This window comes from Panthera leo, chromosome A3 (assembly GCF_018350215.1).
Source record: "Panthera leo isolate Ple1 chromosome A3, P.leo_Ple1_pat1.1, whole genome shotgun sequence".
In the NCBI taxonomy this organism is placed as follows: domain Eukaryota; kingdom Metazoa; phylum Chordata; class Mammalia; order Carnivora; family Felidae; genus Panthera; species Panthera leo.
Window position 1 is genome coordinate 44,636,200 of NC_056681.1, and position 25,086 is coordinate 44,661,285.

The 25,086-nt window shown below is 43.5% G+C and overlaps 1 protein-coding gene across 3 annotated transcripts in view; it reads left to right on the forward strand.

Moving 5' to 3' along the window:
- Positions 1–25,086, forward strand: part of RIN2 (Ras and Rab interactor 2) — a 223,719-nt gene that overhangs the window by 91,300 nt on the left and 107,333 nt on the right. For 2 of the 3 annotated variants that reach the window (XM_042931729.1, XM_042931728.1), the window contains one exon: positions 23,287–23,379. In XM_042931729.1, coding sequence (XP_042787663.1) covers positions 23,323–23,379 — 57 coding nt within the window. In that variant the 5' untranslated portion in view covers positions 23,287–23,322. Of the gene's footprint in view, positions 1–19,684; positions 19,705–23,286; positions 23,380–25,086 lie in introns of those variants that run through there. The other variant, XM_042931730.1, reaches the window with a different exon arrangement.

Here is a 25,086-nt window from a genome sequence, read left to right on the forward strand (position 1 = left end):
TGACTCAGGATTTGTTTCTGGGGGAACCCAAGCTGTGACAGTGTGCTATGGTATGGATGTGTCCCCTCAAAAATCGTATGTTGAAATCCTGTTGCTTAAGGTGATGGTATTAGGAGATGGGGCCTTCAGGAATTGCTTAGGTCATGAGAGTGGAGCCCTCACAATTGGGATTAGTGCTCTTATAAAAGAAACCCCACAGAGCTCCTTAACCTTGTTGTCTATGTGAGGATACAACAGGAAGTCTGAAACCAGGAGATGTCCCTTTCCCAACCTAGCTGGCAGCCTGATCTAGCACTTCCAGCCTCCAGAACTGTGAGCAGCAAATTTTTGTTGCTTGATTTAGTGCCTAGCATCTAGCAAATGCTCAGAACTGTCATTTCTGCCATTAGTTAAGTTTTTTTTTAACCGGTAGAAAGCAAAGATGCCCCTGGGTGGGAATGCAGTCTTCTTCACGCTGCAAAGAGAGGCCCTGTGTGGCCATCATAAGCCCGCGAGAGCCCAGTTAATGATGGTCAGTTTATAACACGCATTCTCATTGGGGGCTCTCATGGCCCCAAGGAAGCAAAAATTGCTTTGGGGTTGGGTGCTGGGGAATGACAACAAATCTTAATCTTCCTGTTCAAATTACAGATGTCTGTGACCTATACATAAATATACTGTATATTTATAATATTAAAATTGAATGGAGGGGGTCATTAAGAAAAAAATGTGGAAAAAACCTCCTGGGAGAGGAGCAAGAACCTCGCTGGTTTATAATAGGCAAAAAAGTTACTATTGACATTACCCTGGCTTTGGACCATCCTGGGTGGCACTGTTTAGTGTGCTGGGTTCATGTCCTCTTTTCTGGAATGGGGATTTAGCAGTTGAACTTGAATAAAGTTGTTTAGTTCAGTTTGCCCAGGGAGGCACCAGGCTTTTTGGCAAAACATTCATCTGTTTGTGGTTAAGATTTTCCTGGTTCTTATTACAACCAGACTTGGTTACATTTTGAGAACCATGAGGCTTGGCTCTCAGAAACAAGACGACCGGTTCATCCAACATGGTGTGCTTTGAATCTTTCCTTCTGACTTCTCCAAAGCTTCTCCTCTTGGCTGACAGCACTGAATTTGGCAAGAAGAAAAAAAGGACCAAATTCCTTCGTTCCCACCCATGTTTCTTTTGCCAAAGTATTATTATTAAAGGGTTTTAAAAATATAGCTCTCCTGCAGGCGTATAATGAGCCTGGCTTAAAGATTTATTTTCATTCATTAGGAAGGCATCAGAAGGATGGTCAGGCTAGTTCAAAGTAGGCTACAGGAGACGAATATGGATTTATGATCAGTTCAAAGCAAGACTGCTGAAATATGCTCACCTAATTTAGGTACAAAACTAGTCACCACTGTACAGGGCAATCAAGCCATAATCTTTGGAGTTATTCTCTGCTGGGAAAATGTAATTTCTGAATTATATTTGCATGATTCTATCTGAGTATTTGGGGAGTTTTTTAAAAATTATCATCTAGATTCACCTTGACGTTTACTATACCACTCTGTATGGTCTATGAAATCTTAACAAGCTTTAATTCTACTTTCCTTTCAAGTATCTGAAAGGCTACCTGAAGAACTTGAATTAACTTGTCCCTTTTACATCAAAGGCACCTGGGAGCTAGGTACATTCAACAGTTTGCTGTGTTTACAACACCTTTATATGCCTAGACATCTGCTTATTTCCGTGGTGTAAATGCTCCAGCTGTCATGAATTTCCATCTACCGATGCAATGTCATTGAAGGTGGAGTTGAGAAGAAGCATATAGTCATTATTGTGAGCCAGTATTCTCTAGTTCCAGAACATCATTGAGTGTGTGCTGCTACCTTTTATGGATTGTGGTCATGATGTTCAAATTACGTGCTAAGAATGTAGAATTGTGGTCACTAAGTATCTCTGAAGGGCTTGAAAGATCAGCTGAAACTATAGTCCCTGGAGCCCTGATATTCCTTGAGGGTGCTTCACAGGTTACACAAACTTTAATTCAATTTTCTTTTCCAGGGCCATTTGGGTGGCTCAGTTGAGCGTTCAGCTCTTGGTTTCAGCTGAGGTCATGATCCCAAAGTCGTGGGATGGAACCCCAGGCTCTGCACTGAGCTGCACTCCGCTGAGCATGGAGCCTGCTTAAGATTCTCTCTTTTTTCCCTCTACCCTTCCCTTCTGCTCACACATGTTTTCTCTCCCTCTCTAAAAAATAAATAAATACATTTCTTTTTCAAAGTTACATTTTAAAAAATACAATGAAAGAATACATATGTAGCAAACATATAGAGAGGTATGTGGGACTGATGAACACTGAGTGTAGAATTTTTGTGACTCCTGAGATAGAAAAGAGGCTATGGTGGGTGAGGAATTTAAAGGGGTTGTGAGTACAGAGGTGTGCCATACTATCTTTAAACTTTGTTGTAGATCTTAAATACTGCATAACAGATTAACAAGACATAAACCCACAAATACATTTTATATCAAATTTCAAACCTCTAAAATACGCTAATGTCAAATTTGCTGCCAGACTAAACTTATTTTGTACAAGTGATGGAATAAAGTTTTCTCTTGTCTTCTCTGTGTAATTACACATTTCCCAATGTTTCTTGGGGGAGTTTTAATGTGCAAAAGCATTAAACTGTTGCTGAGAATCTTGTTTTATTTTATTTTGTATAACGAGACAATGGAATCTGTTTTTAAAATTTGAAGCAATTTCATACTTAATAAATGTTGCAGGGGCACCTGGGTGGCTCAGTCGGTTAAGCATCCGACTCTTGGTTTCAGCTCCGGTCATGATTCAGATCAGGTCACGGTTTTGTGGGTTTGAGCCCCACATCAGGCTCCATGCAGAGCCTGTTGGCATTCTCTGTCTCCCTCTCTCTCTGCCCCTCCCCGCTCACATTGTCTCTGTGTCTCTCAAAATAAATAAACTTAAAAAAAATGTTGCAAATAGTTCAAAGAATCAAGTATGCCTTTCATTTATACAGATTAGTAAATTGTTAACATATTATCACATTTACTTTATCATTCTCTCTCTCTCCCCTACACACACACACACACACACACACACACACGCACACACACACACCTTTTTCTAAATGGTTTGAGAAGAAGTTGCATGGATCATGTCTCTTAGTGCTTCAGTGTTTTTTGTTTGTTTTTCAGTAGGCTTCATGCCCAGCATGGAGCCCAGTGTGGGGCTTGAACTCATGACCGTGAGATCAAGACCTGACCTGAGATCAAGAATTGGACACTTAACCAACTGAGCCACGCAGATACCTCAATACTTCAGTGTTTACTTCTTAAAACAAGGACATATTCTTATGTCACTACAGTACAGTTGTCAAATTCAGGACATTTAATAATACTTTAATCTACAGTCCATATTCCAGCTTCCCCAAGAATGCCATTCCCCAAGAATGCCATTTGTAGCAAGTTTACTTTTTATTTTTTGGACTCAGCATCCAGTCCAGGATCGTGAGTTGCATTTAGCTGTCATTTCTTTTTTGAGTCTTTCAATCTGAAATGGATCCTCTGCCTTTCTTTGTCTTTCAAGACCTTGACATTTTTGAAGAGTTCAGGCCTATTGTTTTTGTAGAGTGACCCTCAGTCTGGCATGTCTGATGTTCCTCACAGATGGATTCAGGTTATGTGCTTTTGGTGGGAATGCTACAGAAGTAATGTGTCCTCCCCAGTGCCTGATATCAGGAGGCACACGTGGCAGGTAACTCTGCTGGCTGGTTATGGCGGTGTCATCCAGGTTTCTCTGCAGTGGGAGATTTTTTAGAGCCATGATTTGACTAAAAATGAGGGATGAATCCAGGGGGGCTTATTGAGACCCTCCTGGGCCATAGCTCCAGAGTTTGCTCTGAAAATGTCAGGCAGCTGGGTGAGCCAGCCTGCTTTCTAAGCTGCAAAACATTTTTGTGGCCCCAGGAAAGGGCAGCATCAGCAGCCTGAAGTGTCTGCATGTCTGGCATGAGGCATCCTGGTGCTCAAAGAGCTGAACTAAGTTCTGCGACAGGAACCTACACCAAGCTGGGCCTCCAGGATGGTTGCTGAGTGTGGTTGTTCCCCTGTTTGGTGATGTAATATTTGTGCAGTGTGGGTTTTCTGAGTTTTCCCCACTTACCCGTGCAAGATAAAGCCAGTCTTTTCTCTGAGCCAGGGCTGCTGAAGTGCCAGGCCACAAACCATGCATTGCCTGACCCAGGCTGGAACAGTGGCCTCTCACAGAAAAACAGGAAATTAGAACATATGCACTTTCCACATACTGGCTAAATTATGAGTTTCTCAGTGGTTCCATGTGGCTTGAATAACAGGGTAATTTTCTTTCACAGAGTAAAATATTCTAATTAAGATGTATTTTATTGAATAACATTTTATTTTAGTGACTTCTTTTTCGTGTCTAGTGCCATTTTAAGTTCTATCACAGATAGATTTTCCATAGATTTTCAGTAGGCCAAGGAAGCATGGTGTTAGCAGGGCAGATGTTATGTGCTTGTCTGTGTTTTATAGATATACTGGGCACACTCTAAATGTTAGGGAACATGCAGGGCCCTCTGGTGGCAAATAGAAACATGGAATTAGAATGTCATGGGAGCCTGTTCCCTGTGGCACCCAGAGAAGGAAAGGCTTAATGGTGGGGGCCAGAGAAGGTGGCACAAGAGGAGGTGATCTTTGGGCTGAGTCTTGAGTGGTAGAGAGTGTTTTAAACAGAGAGACTGTTACAGACATACAAAGGTGTGGCAGATGAGAGTGGGCTTGTGGGAGGGGCCAGAAATGGGAATAAAGGTTTGAGTCAGGTTGGGGAAGACTGTGTAGTATATGTTACATCAAAGAGCTTGGACTTCACATCCTAAATGTCAGGGTTGGTGTCTCATCCCGATTAGATTTTGTGCGTCAGAGCAAGAAGGGCTTCTCAAACTTGAGGGAAGCATTTCTGGGAAAGAAGACCCTCATTCACTCTTCCGAGGGAGCTTGACCTATCTCTGGATGTGTGGGTGTGGGGCTGTGAAGACAGGAGCTGATGCTGTCTTTCCACCACGGGGCACACTGAGCATGGACAGCACTGACCCCAGGAAGCTAGAACCTGGAAGCAGAAGAAAGCCAGGGAAACAGGGCCTTGTCAAAATCATGGGGCCATGGGACTGGCCTGTGCCTCCTGAAGCAGGACTTCAGTACCTCCCTTAATCACTTGTACTGCCTAGTGATTTTTAAGTTTTTATTTTGAAATGGGCCAAACTTCCTAAAAGTTGCAAGGAGAGTTCAGAGGACTCGTGTTTACCATTCATGCAGATTCACCAATTTGTACCTTTTCGCCCCTTTGGCTGTATCAGTACCTGAGATCAGGTTGTATACATCACACACCTTTACCACTTACTACTTCTGTATGCTGTTTTTAAGAACAGGGGTGTTCTCTTCGTCCCCACAGTCCTATCAGCCAAGACTGAGGCTTAGTCATTGATCGAAATTACAGATACTAATTTTTTACTTATTTGAGAGAGAGAGAGAAAGAGAAAGAGAAAGTGTGAGTGGGGAGAGGCAGAGAGAGAGGGAGAGAGAGAGAATCCCAAGCAGGCTCTACACTTAGCATGGAGCCCAACACAGGACTCAAATCCACAAACCATGAGATCATGACCAGAGCCGAAGTTGGACACTTAGCTGACTGAGCCACCCAGGCTAAGATACTAATTTTTAAATGTTCCCAATAATGGCCTCTATATATAGCTTGTTTCTTTCTCCAATCAAAGATCATGTGTTTTTTTAGAGGTTCAGGTCTTTTTAACCTGGAACAACTTTTCAGCCTTTCTCTGTCTTGCATGACATTGATATTTGTGCAGAATCTGGGTTTTTTATGTAGTGTCCCTCAGTTGGTGGGGTGTGTGTGATGTTTCCTTATGACTGGATTCAGGTTCCACACCTTCTGTTGGAATACGCTATAACTGACATTGTATCCCTGGGGCATCGGGTCAGGACGAATGTAGCATCTGTCTACCCGCACTGGGGATCTGAACTTTGATCAGCCAGTCAAAGTCTTATGTAGTTTCTCCACTGTACAGTTACTATCATTTCTTACGCAGTTAATGAGCAATCTGTAAGGAGACATTACTGTTTATTTTTAAATCAATTTGAATTGGATTTTCTGTTACTTATAACATGAAAGCTCCTCACTGATTCAAGAGCCCATTTATATTGCTGGGTTAATTGCTGGTGACCATGGGGAAAAAAGCAAGGGATTAGGATGAGAAAAATAGGAGTTTCTTAAAAGCTTTAATTGTGGTCAGGTGGTAGCAGAGCCAGACCAAGGTACATGGGGATCTCGAGAGGATAAATCATTTGGTGACACTTCTTAGTCTTTGAATGTATTTTGGAAAAAAAAAAGAGGGGCGCCTGGGTGGCGCAGTCGGTTAAGCGTCCGACTTCAGCCAGGTCACGATCTCGCGGTCCGTGAGTTCGAGCCCCGCGTCGGGCTCTGGGCTGATGGCTCAGAGCCTGGAGCCAGTTTCCGATTCTGTGTCTCCCTCTTTCTGCCCCTCCCCCGTTCATGCTCTGTCTGTCTCTCTCTGTCCCAAAAATAAATAAAAAACGTTGGAAAAAAAAATTTAAAAAAAAAAAGAAAGAAAGAAAGAAAGATTTTTGTGTCGATAAAAATCACACCCTCTGTAACAAGTCTTTTAATTGTTGGAAATTTGCAACAATTTAAAAATAAGCCTTTCATTTTTTTTATTACTCTTTTTAAAGTTCTATTTATTTATTTTGAGAGAGAGAGAGAGAGAGAGAGAGAGAGAGAGGAGAGAGTGAGAAGAGAATGAGAATGAATGAGCAGGAGAAGGGCAGAGAGAGAGAGAGAATCCCAAGCAGGCTCCGTGCTATCAGCACGGAGCCCAATGCAGACTCAATCTCATGAACTGTGAGCTCATGACCTGAGCTGAAAAGTTGGTCACTTAACCAACTGAGCCACCCAGGCGCCCCTTTTTTTCATTACTCTTAACTGGATAATGTTAGTTATGTTCACAAAGGATAGTGGTTGTTTACAGGGACACACAACATTTATTCAAAATATGTTTATGCATTTTTTCCTGGATTTTATATTGACAAAAATGTTCCCATTAATTATAAATTCAGTACTAGTTGAGCAGGATTCTTTAGACAAGCAGTGAACCAGGCTCACAAACAGAAATTCCATACCATTTACTGGGAGATGATCTCAGGGAATGCCAGTAGAAAAGTAGGGACAGGAGAGAGGGGAGGGAAAGCAGTCCTTAAAGTGTGTTATTTAGAAATGTGTGCATGTTTTTTGTCTGCGTGGTGTGTGTGTGTGTGTGTGTGTGTGTGTGTGTGTGTGTGTTCATGTTTGCATCAGTCCATGATTGTCCATGATTATCCTGCTGTCCACACTAGGTGTGTGTACCCAGACCCTGAGATAAGGCTTCAAGTGCAAATAGTTTTTTGGGAGGTAAGGGGGATGCTGTTGGCAGGTTTGGAAGTGAGAAGAAAAGGCAGCCACTAACTGATAAGCCAGCCCCCACTGGGGCATCTGAAGCCCCATCTCATGAGATAGTCCTGGGAAACAGTGTAGAGCGGGCACCTCGGAGTTCTCCCACCTGACAGATAAGGGAGCAGGGTCAAAGTGAGGCAAGTCACTATTGCTGGTGAGTATCGGTGCACCGTGCATGATGTGGCTTCAGAATCTTACCTACCTGGGATTGCCAATTTAGGCCACTTTCAGCTCACTGGTCTAGGTTGGGCAGTGTGGTGGGCAGTGACAGAATGCCTGGAAAAATACTCACCCAGGGTAGGCCGAAACTAGTCAGGAATGTTCTCTGTCTCCACTCGGGTGGGATCTCTGAGATCTGTGCTCTGGAGGGGGCAGTGCCAACCTACACACATGTCACTGCTGAGATTGGAAAATTGGATTGGAAACAGATCAAAAAGGGACCCTGAATACCTAACCAGGAATATGGATATTCAATTCTAAAAACTGTGCTGCGAGCAGGGAAGCAGGAAGCTGGGAAAGGACGGTCCCTTTGGTGTGGCATGTTTGGGCCGCGTGAATTGGAGCAGACGCAGCAGCGGGGGCGCACAGACATTAGGGAGCTGCTGAAACCATTAAGGCTGCCACCGCCCAAGGTCTGAGTGGTTGTGGAGAATGGGAAGGGAGATGACAGCCGTTTCGGCCAGAAGACTCTGCAAAACTGTGCAGTGATTGATGGGTCGAGTCAAGCAAGTTTTCAAGCCTGGTGCCCTCATTAGCAGAGGGGAGCGGGGACTTCAGAGGAAAGGAATGTTAAGTGGAAAGTCAGCATTCAATATTCAGAGCTGCATTTCAGAGAAAGAAACCAAGAATGAGTGATTCTTTCTTTACTTTTTTGTAGACAAGTATTTTGGAGTTCAGAAAAACAGGTAGGAAAGCAGGAAGAAGACTCAAGATTGGGTTTTGTTTTGCTTTGTTTTGTTTCTAAATTGGAACCATACGAAATACATAGCTGCAATCCAGAAATCATGCACAAGTCTGCCAACTGAATGATTTGACTTCTGTCTACTCTCTTTGTACACCTCCCTGAACTAATAAAGGGGATAGAAATTAATCAGAAACAGGGAGCAGGAAAGAAAAGTAAACACTCAAGCCCTAAATGAGAAAACAAAGCCTTTGGTTCCTGGAGAAAGCTTTGGTTTTGGCTCAGGTCATGATCTCACGATTCGTGGATTTGAGACCCGGTGCGGTGTTTGCTTGGGATTCTCTCTCTCTCTCTCTCTCTCTCTCTCTCTCTGCTCCTCACCCTCTCTTTCCCTTTCTCTCTCAAAATAAATAAATAAACTTAAAAAAAATAGAAGTGGGGTACCTGGGTGGCTCAGTCGTTTAAGCATCCTTCTCTTGGTTTCAGCTCAGGTCATGATGTCATGGTTTTTGAGTTCAAGCCCCACATTAGGTTCTGTGCTGACAGCACGGAGCCTGCTTGGGATTCTGTCTCCCTTTTTCTCTGCCCATCCCCTGCTTGCTCTCTAGCTTTCTCTCTCAAAAATAAATAAACATTAAAAAAAATAGAACCTTCCAGCTGTAGGGGAGCCTCACATTTGTACATAGAAGTGCCATTTAGGGTGCCTGGGTAGCTCAGTCACTTAAGCATCTGACTCTTCTTTTCCGCTCAGGTCATGGTCTCATGGTATGTGAGTTCGAGCCCTGTATCTGGCTCTATACTGACAGTGTGGAGCCTGCTTGGGATTCTCTCTCTGTCCCTCCCCTGCTCTCTCTCTCCTTCAAAAATAAATAATAAATAAATAAATACTTCAAAAAAAAATGCCATGTAACATAAGATGCTCTAACAGGCAAAGAAAATAGGGATATACAAGTAAAAGCCTTTTGAAAATCAAAATGCCATATGCCAACTGGGTCACTATCTCCATGATCATGGGGCATTAGCTCTGTTATATCCAGACCCTACCATTTGGGTTAGGCCAATGGAGACTATGAGAACGATGGTTTGGCCCAGCATTGAAGCAGATACAAACTATCTTTCCTGACTTTTACAAAAATACTTTTTAGTCTTCAAGGGTAATAAGCAAGAGGGTAAGGTCTTCGGGGAGATAAAAGCATTAACCTCTAGTCTCCTTTTTTTGCTGGAGACCTATTACAGACACCCAAAAGATGGAGACCTTGTTTTGCCAAGATAATCAGCTTTGGGGTGATTCTAAGGCATGTTATGCAGTTTCCTATTATCTGCAGTAACTTGAGGTCAGTAGAAGCTGATTGGAGAAGGTCATAATATATCCTCAGACCTAAAACAAGCATGCATTTGGGGGCTTGATCTAAGACACAGGGCTGAAGTGTTTTTCAGTGCTTACTCAGTGTGTTTTGACCTCTAAGATGATGGTGCTGGCAGGGTAAAGGCAGCTGGTTTAGGATTGAGATAGGATTGGAGGAGGAGTCCAAGACGGCAGACCCAGAGTGAGGGGCTGTAGTGTTTTCGAAGAGCCAAAGGAGGAGAGAAGGTGGAGGAAGGAGTACAATAGCCAGAATGCTTTTAAGGAGAGAGCATGGCCTCTTGAACTGGAATTAAGAGCTCGAGAGGAATTAGGACGTCTTAGGGCTGTTGGATCCAAGCCTGTCTCTCTTCCCCAGTACCACCAGGGTATAACTAGGGCCACTTGGGACTGAACCTTACACTTCTGCAAACCAAGTCCAGGTGAGGATGGGAGAAAACCAAACCAGTAGTGGAACCTTTGTCTATTCTCTCATGGGCCCTAAGATGATCCAACCTGCCCTAAGACCTAGGCAAGAGAGGCCACTGCCCTGGGCTATGTACTTCATCCCACTCAGCCTCATCACTCCCCATGGAAGAAGAGGTCCATGGAGGCAGGGGTTATGCCATTCTGGACCCTGCATTTCTCTTCCCTTATTGTTCCAGATGCACAGCACTCTGGAATGCCTGCCCACATACCCCAGGCCTGGTGGCATAGCCCACACAGGCTGGAAGTTTTGTGGGCGGAATCCGAGGTGACAGTTGGACAGGAAGGCTGGGGTGTCCACAGAGCTGTCAAGACAGAAGAGTAGAGTGACAAGCCATGGGATAGGTTCTGGATGCCCCATGTGTCCCGTTCAGCACAGAACACTGAAGAGTCTGAATATTTAGACACTTTTTTTAATGTTTATTTATTTTTGACAGAGTGAAAAGGGATTCCTCTCTCCCTCCTTCTCTGCCCCTCCTCCACTTGTGCATGCACATACTCTCTCTCTCTCAAAATAAATAAACACTTTAAAAAGAGAGAGAAAGAGAATGAAAGAGAGACAGAGCAAGAGCAGGGGATAGGCAGAGAGAGAGGGAGACACAGAATCCTAAGCAGGTTCCAGGCTCTGAGCTGTCAGCACAGGGCCTGATGCAGGGCTCGAGCCCACAGACCGTGAGATCAAGACCTGAGCTGAAGTCAGATGCTTAACTGACTGAGCCATGCAGGTGGCCCAAGAGTGAAAATTTTAAATGGAAACCTGACCTTCCAAGTCCTTGGAAAGAGAATAGAACACAGTTTGTCTTGGTAAGAGAATAGAACACAGTTTGTAATCTTGATTTATAATTAAAAAAAATTCAGACATAAATAATGTCAGCCTCCATTTGTCTTCTTGCCCCAGGCCCTGAAAGTATTCATGCCTACCTAGCATCCCCTTGTGAGGCATGAGAGTCCAGACAAGGTCAATGGCTCAGTGCCTCCACTATCCACTAAGGTGGATCCACAGGCTTATTTGACCCTGCATCCTTTGATCTTCTTTTTCTAGAAGTCTGACTCCAAGATCATCATTATTATGACCCAAAGCAGTCTCCCTCAGATGTGTGTTTGTGCTACCCTCAAATACTCCCAATGGAAAAGGGGAAATCCAACTGCTTCCCTTCCCCTCTTGGCCCCCATAATAACCATGGCTGCCATAAGCATGGGTCAGACACCTGCACAAGAGGATAGGATTTGGGTAGACCATAGTGAGGAAAACCCTGTGTTTCAAAGGGAGCCTGCAGAGCCTAGCAGAAACTACTTGGTAGTTTGGTAGTAATATGAGATTGGATTTGTAAAATGCCCCAGTCATATGTACTTGTCTCTCCCAGCAAAAGACATGAATGCTGTTGGTCAACCAAGAGAGACTAAAACATGCCTGAACTGCAAAGGCACTGTTTTCTGACACAAACCACCTCATTGGTGATGGCAACAGATATCATTGACAGCCTTACTATGAGAGCTTATGTGAGTTTCCACAACTCTTTTGTAGACACATAAAATATTAACTATTTTGGAGAGCAGCTGTTTCTTTATGGATCATCCTTGATAATTTCTGGATAGTGGCTGTAAGATGGTATTCATACATGGTAATTGGGCATTCACAATGTATAGAGGTGTTGTGGTATTTTTTTTTAATTTTGATATTGGATGTTGTGCTTCTGCTGACCATCCCACATGGAATCTGCAAGCATAGAAGGATAATATTCTCCAGAGGAGGCTCAACTGTTCTCCAATGCACTTAAAGCAAGGATGGGAATTTTCAGACTCTAATCCCCATAACACATGGATGTAGGTACATGCACAAACACAGAGAAGTCCATTTGCTCAGCCAGTTATATTTCATTGGGAGTTTTGTATCTGTTCTGGTGAATTTTTTGTTTTGTGGTCTCCAATGAAGATACAATGGTGTGGACACACACCTGGAGACCTCTAGAATTCTGATTTGTGCAAAAATGAAAGAGCCAAGAAACATGATTGGCTAGGTAATTGCAGAGAACAAAGTGAGTCTCTATATGATAGAGAGGAAAGGCCTCCAGATCATAGACCCTATAGGAGAAATCCAACAGCAGAAAGAAAATGTGGATTAAACGTCCTTGTGTTTCAAAGTGGTATAAAGAATGTTTTTTCCCAGCATGTTATGTGGATTGACAGCAAGCTATCTTGTCATTCTCAAAGTTACAGTTCTTGTCATTCTTGAAGTTTATATCTTATTTTGTCATTCTCGAAGTTATAGTTCTTCCTATTATCTTACACTTTTGATGAAGCCATTCCTTAAAAGCCCTTCCTTTCAGCCTTGATGCCTTCTCTGTAAAATCTCATGCACTTACTTATCCCAGAGACACTTATTGAGCACAGATGTGCCAGGCACTGTGTTGAGTATTGGAGCTACTCCTCTGAATAAGGCAGATGGGATCCCCAATGTCTGATGGGCAAAAGGAAGATCTTTTCTTCTCCTCCTCTTCAACCTGTAAAGAAATAGAACCTACGGAGTCTCAAATAATAGACTGAACATGTGGCTTCCTTCAGGTTTTCCTGATGGGATCACTCAACTTGGTTGAGATGATAGCCAAACATATTTCAGGTCTTACTAGGAACAAATAATGTGGTTTCATGGCTAAAGCATTGCTTTCAGTCTAGAGATCTAGTTTCTTACTTTGCTATCTTGTATTACCTCGGTGTAAAAAGAATCAAATCAAAGCAACCTCTTCAGAGACGTTGGGGTTTCGAATGGGTAGATTAAATGAGTCATGAACTGGAGTCACCCCTACCCTCACTCAGTAGAGCTGATAGTTAGATTTTCATCAATTTTGCAAATATGTTGATGTCCTGTTGGTAGCCTGAAATTATTCATGATGAGAGTATTTATCCCATAAAATAGGCAACTGCTAAAATTTGGGGCTTTTATTCCCCAGAAAGCCAGTTGTTAAGTATTTTCTAGCACATCCCTGTTTAAAGGGAAGGTAGATATCCTAATGGTGAAGTGGAAAATTTGGAAAGATGTCAACACATACAGGATCAAAATGAAGGGAAAAGAAGCAAATTAGTACATGAAATTCTAGGCAATTATTCCCTAGGGGCTAGTTTAATCTCTGTAGGGATGGTGTCTCACTTTTTGTGCTTCAGAGGTGGTTGTCATGACGTTTTAATCTAGGACTATTTTATTTTATTGTGACAAGAACACAAGATGAGACTTACTTACTTTCTTTTAAAAAATTTTTTATATTAAATATAATTTATTGTCAAATTCGTTTCCATACCACACCCAGTAGTCTTCCCAACAGGTGCCCTCCTCAATGCCCATCACCCACTTTCTCCTCTCCCCCACCCCCATCAACCCTCAGTTTGTTCTCAGTTTTTAAGAATCTCTTATTGTTTGTCTCTCTCCCTCTCTAACTTTTTTTTCCCCCTTCTCCTCCCCCATGGTCTTCTGTTAAGTTTCTCAGGATCCACATAAGAGTGAAAACATATGGTATCTGTCTTTCTCTGTATGACTTATTTCACTTAGCATAACACTCTCCAGTTCCATCCACGTTGCTACAAAAGGCCAGATTTCATTCTTTCTCATTGCCAAGTAGTATTCCATTGTGTATATAAACCACAATTTCTTTATCCATTCATCAGTTGATGGACATTTAGGCTCTTTGCATAATTTGGCTATTGTTGAAAGTACTGCTATAAACATTGGGGTACAAGTGCCCCTGTGCATCAGCACTGCTATATCCCTTGCGTAAATTCCTAGCAGTGCTATTGCTGGGTCGTAGGGTAATCTAGTTTTAATTTTTTGAGGAACCTCCACACTGTTTTCCAGAGTGGCTGCACCAGTTTGCATTCCCACCAACAGTGCGAGAGGGTTCCCATTTCTCCACATCCTCTCCAGCATCCACAATCTTCTGATTTGTTCATTTTAGTTTCTCTGACCGGCGTAAGGTGGTATCTCAGTGTGGTTTTGATTTGTATTTCCCTGATGAGGAGTGACATTGAGCATCTTTTCATGATGTTTATTTATTTTTGAGAGAGAGAGAGAGACAGAGTGTGAGCTGGGGAGGCACAGAGAGAGAGGGAGACACAGAATCTGAAGCAGGCTCCAGGCTCTGAGCTGTCAGCACAGAGCCTGACGCAGGCTTCGAACTCACAAACCGCGAGATCATGACCTGAGCTGAAGTCGGAAGCTTAACCAACTGAGCCACCCAGGTGCCCCCGAGACTACTTTCTTAAAGAGGACATTATGTAACCATTTAGACTGTGTGTATGTTCTTCTCTTTGGTCCCCTAACCACGGAAGCTGCTAGTGAACAAAACAAAACATATTAGAAGAATAAAGAACATTGAGTTTGGAATGACAGTAGTCGATTGCTGAGCAACAGAGTATTCCATGAGTGCCTGAGGATTATTGCTTCCACTTTTCTCACTGATTATCTAAGAAATACAAAATATCAGTATTGTAACCAATTCATAATGAAATAGGTGAAGCCTCACTGAACATCATTTGTGATTGATCCAAACCTGACTGGTGAATTGCATTTGTTTGGAATTTTTGAAAGTGGAAAGAAAAAACCTTGGTCTGAGAAAAATTGCACTGGCAGAAGAAAACTTTATTGTCTAAAAATGTGCAGACTCATCAAATAATCTTGCAGAAAGTATAGTCAAAATTTAATACGGAAAATTTAGTACTTGATAGAAATAATGAAAACAATTACCACCACCTTACAGGGCAGGAATGTTACACAGTAGTTTCATGAAGACAAAATTCTGTTTACTCAATCACATCTTTGATGTAAAGTTTACAAAGAGCAGAATTCATCTCTAAAAACTATTTTCTTTAAAATTAAAATTAAATGTGTATCTGTATGGAGAAATAAAGACTCCCAACCCCTTACCTCAAGCCGTACACAAAAATTAATTTCAGATGGGTCATAGATCCAGGCATAAAAACTAAGATGATAAATCTTTGGAACAAAACATATAATATTTACTAGCTTTAAATTCTTACATCCGGAAAGAAAAAAGGTACAAAATTAAAAAGAACTAAAGAAAGTTTGAAAACAGTTTAACTGCACTGTGTAAGAAACTAACCAAGGACTTGAGATGGTTTAACGAAGTATGCTCCAGAAAATATTTTCTCCATGAAAATGATCAATATTGGTATAATTCCAATGGAAATATTTGTGTGTGTTAAACATTGAGTTAAAACTTCCTTGAAGACACAAAGTCTGGATTAAAATAACAGGGTAAAAACATCTTTACAACAATCCACAACTCTCTCTCATGAGCAGAAAGCTGCATCCATTCCATTTTATTCAACTGAGGAACATAAATTAAAAAAAAATAGATGTAAACACCCAGCAAAGCTTCCATGCAACTTTGCAGTGTTGATGAAAGAAGTAGAAATGTACCTTTTGTTTGTCCTTTTCACCCCGAAATTGAAGCATCTTCCTTTAGATGGCCAAAGGTGTCCCTCTCCTATATTCATATAAAAAATCCCCATTGGGTCACCTGGGTAGCTCCGTTGGTTAAGTGTCTGACTTTGGCTCAGGTCATGATCTCGTGGTTCATGGGTTTGAACCCCACGTCAGGCTCTGTGCTGACAGCTCAGAGCCTGGAGCCTGCTCTGGATTCTGTGCCTCCCTCTCTCTCTGCCCCTGCCCCACTCGTGCTCTGTCTCTCTCTCTCTCTCTCTCTCAAAAAATAAAAAAAATAAACATTAAAAAAAATCCATCCCCATCAGATGTGACATCATTAAGTTCTGCTGTGGTTTGACAGGAGTTTGTCTTTATCGGCGTGTGCTTTATTCCAAGATCTTTGAATTAAACATTTGGTAAGATGCTAAAAAATATTTTAAAACTATACTTGCTTCTGAGAACTCGTGATTGTCTTTCTGAAGCATGCTGGTCAAAACATATTTGATGGAAAGGAACATAAATCCACCCAAACTACTAAAAGAAAAAAAAAGGAATATTTATTGTCAGGATACAAGATGAGTTGAACCTTGGCCTGGTGGAAGCTCTAAGGCCAGCGGTCTGAGGCGAAGACTCAAGATGCTCCTTTACACATGTGCATTCACCCCTCCTGGCTCACTGTGGACCAGTAGCCCCTCATATCTGCTCACTCAGGATGTATGTTTCCCATAAATTATTTTCATTATTTCTATCAAGTTTCCCATATGGCTCCAAAACCAGCTCTCAGGCATGAGCACCTACCTTGTGACTCTCAGCTCAAAATCTTGAAGTAGAGGATTCTACTTCATCTTAGAATGGTCAATTTTAACTTTGCTGGTCCAATCAGCTGAGGGGATGGCATGGGCAGAATCACTCACGTTGCATATCAGGCACAACGTGGGCAGGGCAGGTGTTCTACAAGGGGTGTGGGTGGCTCAAGCAGGGTATCTGAATGACGTGAGCAGATCCATGGGCACTGGTGAACTGGAAGAGCTTATATCTCATCTGAAGAGAACACTCAGAGTCAACCAGTTTGGGTTATGCTGGAATGATAGCCCGGTGTGACCAGAGAAGCTACATATCTACATTTTATGCAAAATGTCCTGATTTTTAAAAAGTTGCCAGTTGTAGCAGCCGCTGTCAAGCCCTTCCCAAATCCCTTGGGTACTTAACATTTCCATGGGTGCTGGCCTGATTTTCCACTGCCAACTTTGCCTAAGGCTCTCTTTGGCCACTGGAGCCCATTCTACACACACTAGTGGCATGATGGAAATGCTGGTGAATTAAGGCTTCCTGCGGGCAGTTGGACATTTCCTCAGCTCCCTTGTGCTTCTGTTGGAATTACTCTGGGGCATGGTCTATACTGACTTCCAGAGCTCCCCAGAAGAGCTGAAGTCCAGTTGCCCAGTAGTTGGTCATGCACTTTGTGTTGGCTGCCCTTCTTCCCCATATCACTTCCCCTCCCCAACCAGTGTTTCTTAAAGGCACCTCTAATAAATGACATGGCCATAGATTCTTGACTCAGCATCTCTGGAGAGAGTTAATTCAAAATTTTTTAAAAAGTGTATCACTTAATCTATTGTATCTGCAGTGTTGACTCAATTCAAGAGCTGTCAGGTTATCAAATTAAAATTAACCACCTACACAAAATTCACCACCATATACTTTTTAGCATCATGGCCAGAGAGGCTTAGAAAAGAAAGGTCTAAGCTCAGGTGCTCACAGGTTGACAGGTAAACCCTGAGGAAGACCTGGAGTGTGTGGCTCCCTGTCCATGGCCTCCTTTGTCTTAGGAGCTAATGCAGCTTACAAGGCTTCCTCATTGTAGGTGTGAAATCACTGCAGGGTGTTACCACTTAACATGTGGAGCTTTTCAAGTAAGGAGGCTGAGAAGACACATACTTTTTAAAAAAAATTTTTTTTTCAAGTTTATTTTTGAGAGAGAGAGAGCACAAGGGGAGAGGGGAGAGGGATAGAGAGAGAGGGAGACATAGAATCTGAAGCAGGCTCCAGGCGCTGAACTGTCAACACAGAGCCAGATGTGGGGCTTGAACCCATGAACCTTGAGATCATGACCTGAGCTGAAGTTGGTTGCTTAACTGGCTGAGCCACCCAGGTGCCCCAAGACACATACTTTTGAAATGTCAAAAGAGACTGGCCTGGGAGGTAGCCACCCTCTCTCCCTTCACAGCCATGTTTCCAGGTGGGCAGAGTGCACCAGCCTTGAGGACTGAGCCATGCTTAAGAGAAGTGGTTACCTAGGGAAAAAATAGGGATGTCTGTAGGGAAATGCAAGCTGGAGAAGCAGGAAGCTAATCCTTGAATGGCCCAAGGAGTAAAATGAGGGTGATGGGTGGGAGGTGACAGAGGCAGTTTCCCATCCAAGAAAAGGAGGAGTTTCTTGACAGCTGAGCTTCCCACCTGTTGCCCAAGGTGGTGTGCATTGCCCTTGGTGGAAGTGTTTACACCTTCACCATGGGGGCACCAGCATGTCGTAGACTCTGGGTCTAACGTTCTCTCTTGTCTAGCAAAAGAGCGGGACGCAGGATTGAAAGCGAGAGATGGCTAATGTCCGGGAAAAGACAAGAGCCCCAAATAAGGGTCCTTGCCCCATTTTTATTAGGATCAGAAGGCTTACAAACATGGTGATGGACGTGCACAAAGGGACAATGAATTTGTGAACATTAACTTGTGGATCTGAGGGAAAGGGGGTCTTGAGGATATTCGGGGTTAGGGGTTTGGGTTAATACAAAAGGAAATCTGGGCGCCAGGCAGTCGGGAGGAGAGTTGTTTACAGCGGACATTAGGCAGCACCTCTGTTCATCTTAGCTAGCCTAGGGACCAGACAGACAGGGGAAATAACCTGAGGGTTGATAAGGCACCTTTTCTTTTTTTAACCATCTCTGCTTTGCCTGCAGCGCAGCCATCCATAGTCCAATTCACCAGTTTACCTAACCTGGCTCTATCCTCCCGTGAAAGCAGCTTTTCTGCTACAGTACTAAATTGGGGGTGCTTCCCCCTGAATATCTAATCTTGTTTGTTTCATATACCTATGTATTGGGCACATTTGCGCCTGTTCCTATTTTAGGCCTTTGCCTCTCCCTCTCTATTTTGGGGGTTCTGCACCCCCTCTCTATTTTGGGGTGCCTTTGCACCTCCCTATTCTTGGGGTGTCTTTGCACCCCCTATTCTTGGGGTGCCAGTTTGGTTTACCCAAACTTGGGTGTGAGCATTTTATGGCTTTGTATTTCTTTATGCTTTGTTAACCCATTGGTGTAAGCCCGGGGGATTCCTAGGCTTATCTCTCACACCAGCAAAGCTAATGCAGCGTGGATATGGCGAGAGTCTCTGGGAGGCACCAGTTTTCTAAGGATGCAAGGGGTGGACCTCCAGTGCAATTAACCCCATTGTCGGGCCGGTCCTAGGAGTGGCAGAAATGCTCCTTGATTAAAAAAAAAAAAATTATTTGATGGTCCTGGGAAATTACTCCTGGGAAAATTGAGGTACTGAATGTTGTTTCCAATTCTATTTAAAAATACACTTATTAGTAAGAGGGCTGGGAATACAGTTCTTTGCTTCTCATTTCTTCCAATAAACTAGTTTCTCTTTTCAATGAAAAAATTGCATAATCTTAAAACTTAAGAGAAAAAAAAACATTCACTATCAACTGAGGGAAAATCAGTGCTGGACAGTGATACAAAATGCTTAAAGAAAAAAATTTTAAAAATTCATGTAATTTGAATTGTCAAGCCAGAGCCTGGAATCGAGTTTTTCTGTCCAGCTTGTAAAATCCCTGGTAATACAAAGATAATTATGGAAATATTCAGAGACTTTCCCTGGATCCAGACACAGAGCCGCCCCACTGGCTTTTACCTCTTAGTAAAGAGGAAAAGCATTCAAAAGACAGACCTGCCGTCATTGGAGCCACTTAAAGAACCAGCAAAAAGGTGACGTGCATTTCTCAGGATTGGCCTTGACCTGACAGGTCCCCAGGGGTGAGTCATTTTCTCCTTCTTCAGTCAGTTTGGCTGTAAAATAATTATAATAACGAGATCTTGTTTACTAAGAGCTGAAGTCCACTTCACCTTGTCTCATTCAGCTGCCAGAAAGGAGAGGAAGAGAGGTAGTGATTAGAAGGCTTTTGTGGCTAACTAACTGTCGTAGCAGCTCGGTGTTGAGAACCCATGCCTTGAATAAGCGAAGTCTCTTGTAAATTGGACTTGTGAGTAGTGGGTGCCCGTGTAAGTGTCCTTCTGCTTCTCCTGTGGGTCTGCACTTGTGACCTGAAGCAAACAAATAGGAAGGGTAGTTTGACTAAATAAATGGAGGGGGGACAGGGTAGGGGGGAAGGGGAGGAAGAAGCCTCCATCTCGGACCCTCCATCTTGCCAAGATCTGGCCTGTGGCCAAGTAGAGCAAAAGCTGCGAGAGTGCCAGTGGCTCAACCAAGCCCCACTGATCAGTGGCCTGGAAGCTGGGCACTCGGTGTCTCTCTCCCTGCAGCCAGTCTTCAGCCAGGGTCCAGGCAGTGGTGCCTCAGTACCTGTCCTCAGTGGCTCTCAGTTGAACGAGCTGGACAGTGAGCCTGGAGCCTGGACTGACCACTCAGTGAGTCCTTTACGCTGAAAATTCAGAACAGACCTTCACCTCAGCAGTGGCTCTTGGGGCCACCTGAGAAGCCACGGCTAGGTTTATTCTCCAGTGGCAGAGCCTGGTGTTTGTGTGAGAGAGGAATACTCACTTCCTGTCTTTGTCCCTTAGCTGACTGGAGCAGCCAGCTTCGTTTACATTCCTCTAGTGGTGTTATTGAAAAGCCTTGGCAGCTCCCAAATGTCCCACTAGGGCTTTTCCCCACCCCACCCCACTCCCCACTATCTTTTTTTTTAATTTATTTTTTTCTAGCTTTTAGTTAGCATCTGGAAAGATCCACTGGATGCGATGGGCTCATTTTTCAAGAATCCGCTTTACCTTCAGGGAAATCAGGAAAGGAGCAAGCTCTCAATGTATAAATGTGGAGGAATTTTACAACCTCTCAAACTACTGCACCTTTTTTGTTTCAGTCCAGCATGTTACTGGAATGGTTTTAGGACGGAACTGCTAGTGTAACCCCTTGGGGTAGGGAGGGGTGAGGAGCCATGAATGGAAAGAAGTTATCCATTTTAAATTGTATTACAATCTGTCCTTATTGAGTTAAAGTCTTAGAGGTTATGGTTTGGGAAGGAAACTTGTTACAATGGTAAGGAACTTAAACCAGAACTTTTGGGGGGGATCTTAAGAAATATATATATATATATATATATATATATATATATATATATATATAGTTGTTTTTTTTTTTTTCAATGAGAATAATCTATGATGTGCTGCTGTCCACTTGGATTTCATTCAACTGGAAGGACCCGTGGTCGTGCTTGGCAGCCTGCTCTTATCACCTGCTGTCATCTTCCTCCTGGAGCAGCCTTTTGAAGAAGGAGAGAGGCAACCTGCATTTTCCTGAAGAAATGTGATAGGTCTGCCTGCCTGGCACGCATGGAATCTACACTGGATGGTTCCCTGAGGACCGCTTGAGGTTGAAGTGCATGCATGCAATTTTCAGGCAGCTAATTAAACTAGTAAACTTCTGGAATCCAGACTGCTCCCTGGCTATAGGCGAAATGCTCTGCCTGTCGTGGCTCATCAGAAGGGGTTTGTCTATGGAAATCTTAGGAACAGAACAAAGAGACTTCGATCTGCATGAGGAATGAAGTCTTGGCTCTTGCCAGCAGCTCCTTAACTGCTGCATGATGTCAAATCCCTCGCCTAGAAAACGTCTGAAAGGAAAAGAATTGCACATTAGGCTTGGTTTCAGGAAGTGTTCTTTCTTTATGTGTGTGCTTCTGCATGGAAACAGTTAATCATGTGCTCCCCAGGGTTACGGTGTGGCTCCCTGTCTCCTCTTAGTTCTGAACACAGCCCTGTGTTTTCATTCTGGAGTTGCTCCAATCTGTGGACTTTGCTAGTAAGTGATGAACTTCAAAGGCCTTGGAGCTGGGGTTCCGTTCAGCTGCTGAGCCTGACAACCTGAAGATCCAGAGTCAGCAGAATTGCAAAGGAGAGCTCCCGTCTTCTCGGGAGGTTTTGGAATGCTCAGCTCCATCCCAGCAAGTGGAAAGCAACACAGGGAAGTCACCTCTGAACCTTTACAGAGAGGGAGCCATGGAGGAAGGACTAAATTGGCAAGGGTTCCCGAAGGAGGGATGGGTAGCACTGCGTTACTGTCTTCCTATAGATGAGATTCTACAGATCAACAGAGTCCCCTATGAATGTGAACATAGAGGCAAATCTTGAGGCCAAAATGAGCCTCTTGCCAAAAAGTGTTCTTCGCTAATGCACATGTAGCTCTCTGCTAAGTAATTATGCTTTTCCACTTGTTGAAATGTCCCTTTGGTGCTATTGGCTCTCTGCTCACCCCCCCACCCCCCCCGGCAATAATGAAATTGCTTTTGCAAATTGGCAGCAGCTACTGTGGCTTTGGCTTTGGTGCCTCCCGACCCCACCCCTGCAGCTCAACCCCCTTTAATATTCCTTAATGTGGCATGACCTGTTTTCACTTTATTGTCCTTATACCATGTTGGTGATGGTCAGGACGAGCTTCGTCTTGAGCATGTCATGGCAAACAGAAGAGATTGTGAGCAGGAGAACAGTTTTATACTTGCTCCTGGCCCAGCCTCCCTGGGTAAGGAAGGTTTAGGGATGCCCCCTCCCCAGGTCTGCACTGCACGCTGGCTGGGGTAAGGCCAGTTGCCTGGGTGTGCGTGTGTTTTACTTAGGAGTGGACACTGAAGGCTTTGTAGCCAAGAGGGAAGATTATCGAGTTTTGATGCTCAAGTGAGGGAAATTCCAAGCTGAAATGACCACAGTTATGATTCAGAATCATATCATGCCTTTAAATTTTTCTCTGCATTCCGAAGTGCACTGCCCCCCTCCCCTTGGGTTATCATGGAGCTGTTTCCGTGTTGTTTCTTATACAAACTTATCTCTGTAAACAGGGACGTAGGATTTCATCTCAAACTTTGATTTCTAAGGAGAAAAAAGAGGGATTTATTCCCAGTGCCCTTGTGTTGACCTTGCCTGGGGGAGAGGGCTAGCAGAGCTGATGATGACCTCATCTCATTCCGGCAGGATTTCCTGGGACATGCAGGGCCTCATTCTTCTGCTGTCCCTCTGTGTTCAGCCACATTAAGTCCATAAACTTCAGAGCAGATTACGGTGACATCTAATATCGGTCCCTTTAGGACTTGAGCATGAGGTCAAGCAAACATACAAAGCAATCATTATACTTTCCGCAGTCCCAGAGACCTTCTGCGTCAGCTGGAGAAACAGGAGGTGGGGCAGTGAGGTGGGGCACAGACTAGGAACTGAGCTGTCTGGAGCAGGAAATCAGCCTGAAAGGGGATGGAAGGGCTTTGGTGGGAAATAAATGGCACTGTGTTGTTGACGGAAAAAGATCTTGGCAGGACTGTTGTTGTGAGTGTTCTGTGGCTTAGAAAGGAATTTCCTACAGGCTGGACTAACCATTAAAAATATCTCTACCTTCAGGAGTCCCGGGCGTGCAATAGAGCATCGCTGGGGGAGATGTCAGCTTGGACCATGGGTGCCCGCAGTCTGGACAAGCGAGGAAGTTTCTTTAAGGTAAAAGGAAGCCTTGATTGGGATTTCTAATGGGCAGGCTTTCTCACTTTGCTGGGCTGCTTGAGGAGCTGCGGAGTGAACCCTGTTCTGAGCCAGCTCTGGAGGGGTGGGCGGGGGGGAGGCTTGCCTGATCCCAGCTGCAAGCTGTTACTGGGTTTACAGTAGGTTGGAGTTTTTGTGACCTAGTGATTCCAGACAGGCCCGGGATCTAGGGCCTGCGAGATGCAACCTTGTATAAAACAGTTGAGGCAATCTTTATCTGTTCCTTTTTCAACTGGATGGTTTTATGATAGAAGCTGGATTTTGCATTCCAGTCAATCGATGCTGTAGGCAAGTGTGTTTTGCACTTTACCTGACTGTATGAATCACGTAGGTCCTCTTTAAAGAACAACAACAACAACAACAACAACAACAAAAAACAGATTCCTGGGTCTCATCCTAGACTGATTGTTATTTGCTGGTGTATTTTATCAAATACCTAGAGGCCTCTTATGATCAGGCAAGAGAGAACCAAGGCATGATTAAAACTGTGCCACTCTCCATATGCATATAGATGTTAATGGGTTGAAATTACCTTGCTAGTTTAATAAGATTCTAAATGGGTATTTTATATACTCTGTGTGTATGTTGTAAATTAAGACTTGGTGGTCATTTCAAATTTGCACTTGGGAATTCATTTCCTTCTTATGGCTTTTGCTTTGTATAAAAAACAAGATCATGTAAAGGAGTAGAAAAATGGAGGTAAAATGTGCATTTGAAATCTGTCATAGGAAAGTGTTCAAACATCCTTTTTCCTCAAAGGAGGAATAACACAGGAGCCTCCTAATTACCGAGGAAAACGGACAATGTTTACTAATTCTCCCATCTTGATGGGTTGCAAGTGTGTATTAACTTGCATGTATATGCTTCCCATTTGCAAAAGACTAAACCTGATTTACTGTGTCAATTTTGGACTCCATAAAAATCTATCAGAAGAGCCTTGTTGATACAGCAAAGCTAAATTCAACAAGCCAACCACAGTAAGGAAGGACGTCACCAGGACACAGACCCAGTGGTGTACAAGTGGGAGGACGGGAGACATCTTCATAGGGTTCAGAGGTCTGGGCTTGGGTCCCTTAAGCTGTATTTTCCAAGGCAGAGAATTGATCGGATTTCAGCAGAGTATGTGGCATAATAGTTCCGGATTGGTGGATTCAGCAAGACAATGGTCTTGAATAGAATCTTGGCAAGTTAACTATTGTTTGATGAGCAAGCTTTTCCCAGGTGAGCAAACTGTTTGCCAGGACAAATTGTCTTGTAGGAATTTCCTGCAGCAAATAGCAAAGTGATTTGTTGGTTTAAAGCCTTAACATCCTGGGTACGAATATCCTGGAAGAAATAGTTATGTTGACACAGATGGTCTCGATTCTCCGTCCTCATAGTTATGTGATGTGGATGTAGCCAGCTCTGTTCTTCATTCGTTTACTCAACTTGGAATAAAGCTGTACAACATCCACCCACTTGAGGCAGACGAGGGGCTTTTCAAGTCTCTTATAGACCAGGCACTAACCCACCAGGCTCCTGACTCATCTCCAGTTCCTGGATCCTGTGTTATGTGGAGATACTTACTTCATCCTGGTAGAGGGGACAAACCCACCCCCCTCCTTAGCCCAAGGCTCTGCCTACATCAGCCTAACTATTGGTTAGTCTGTAATTACCACCTTATGC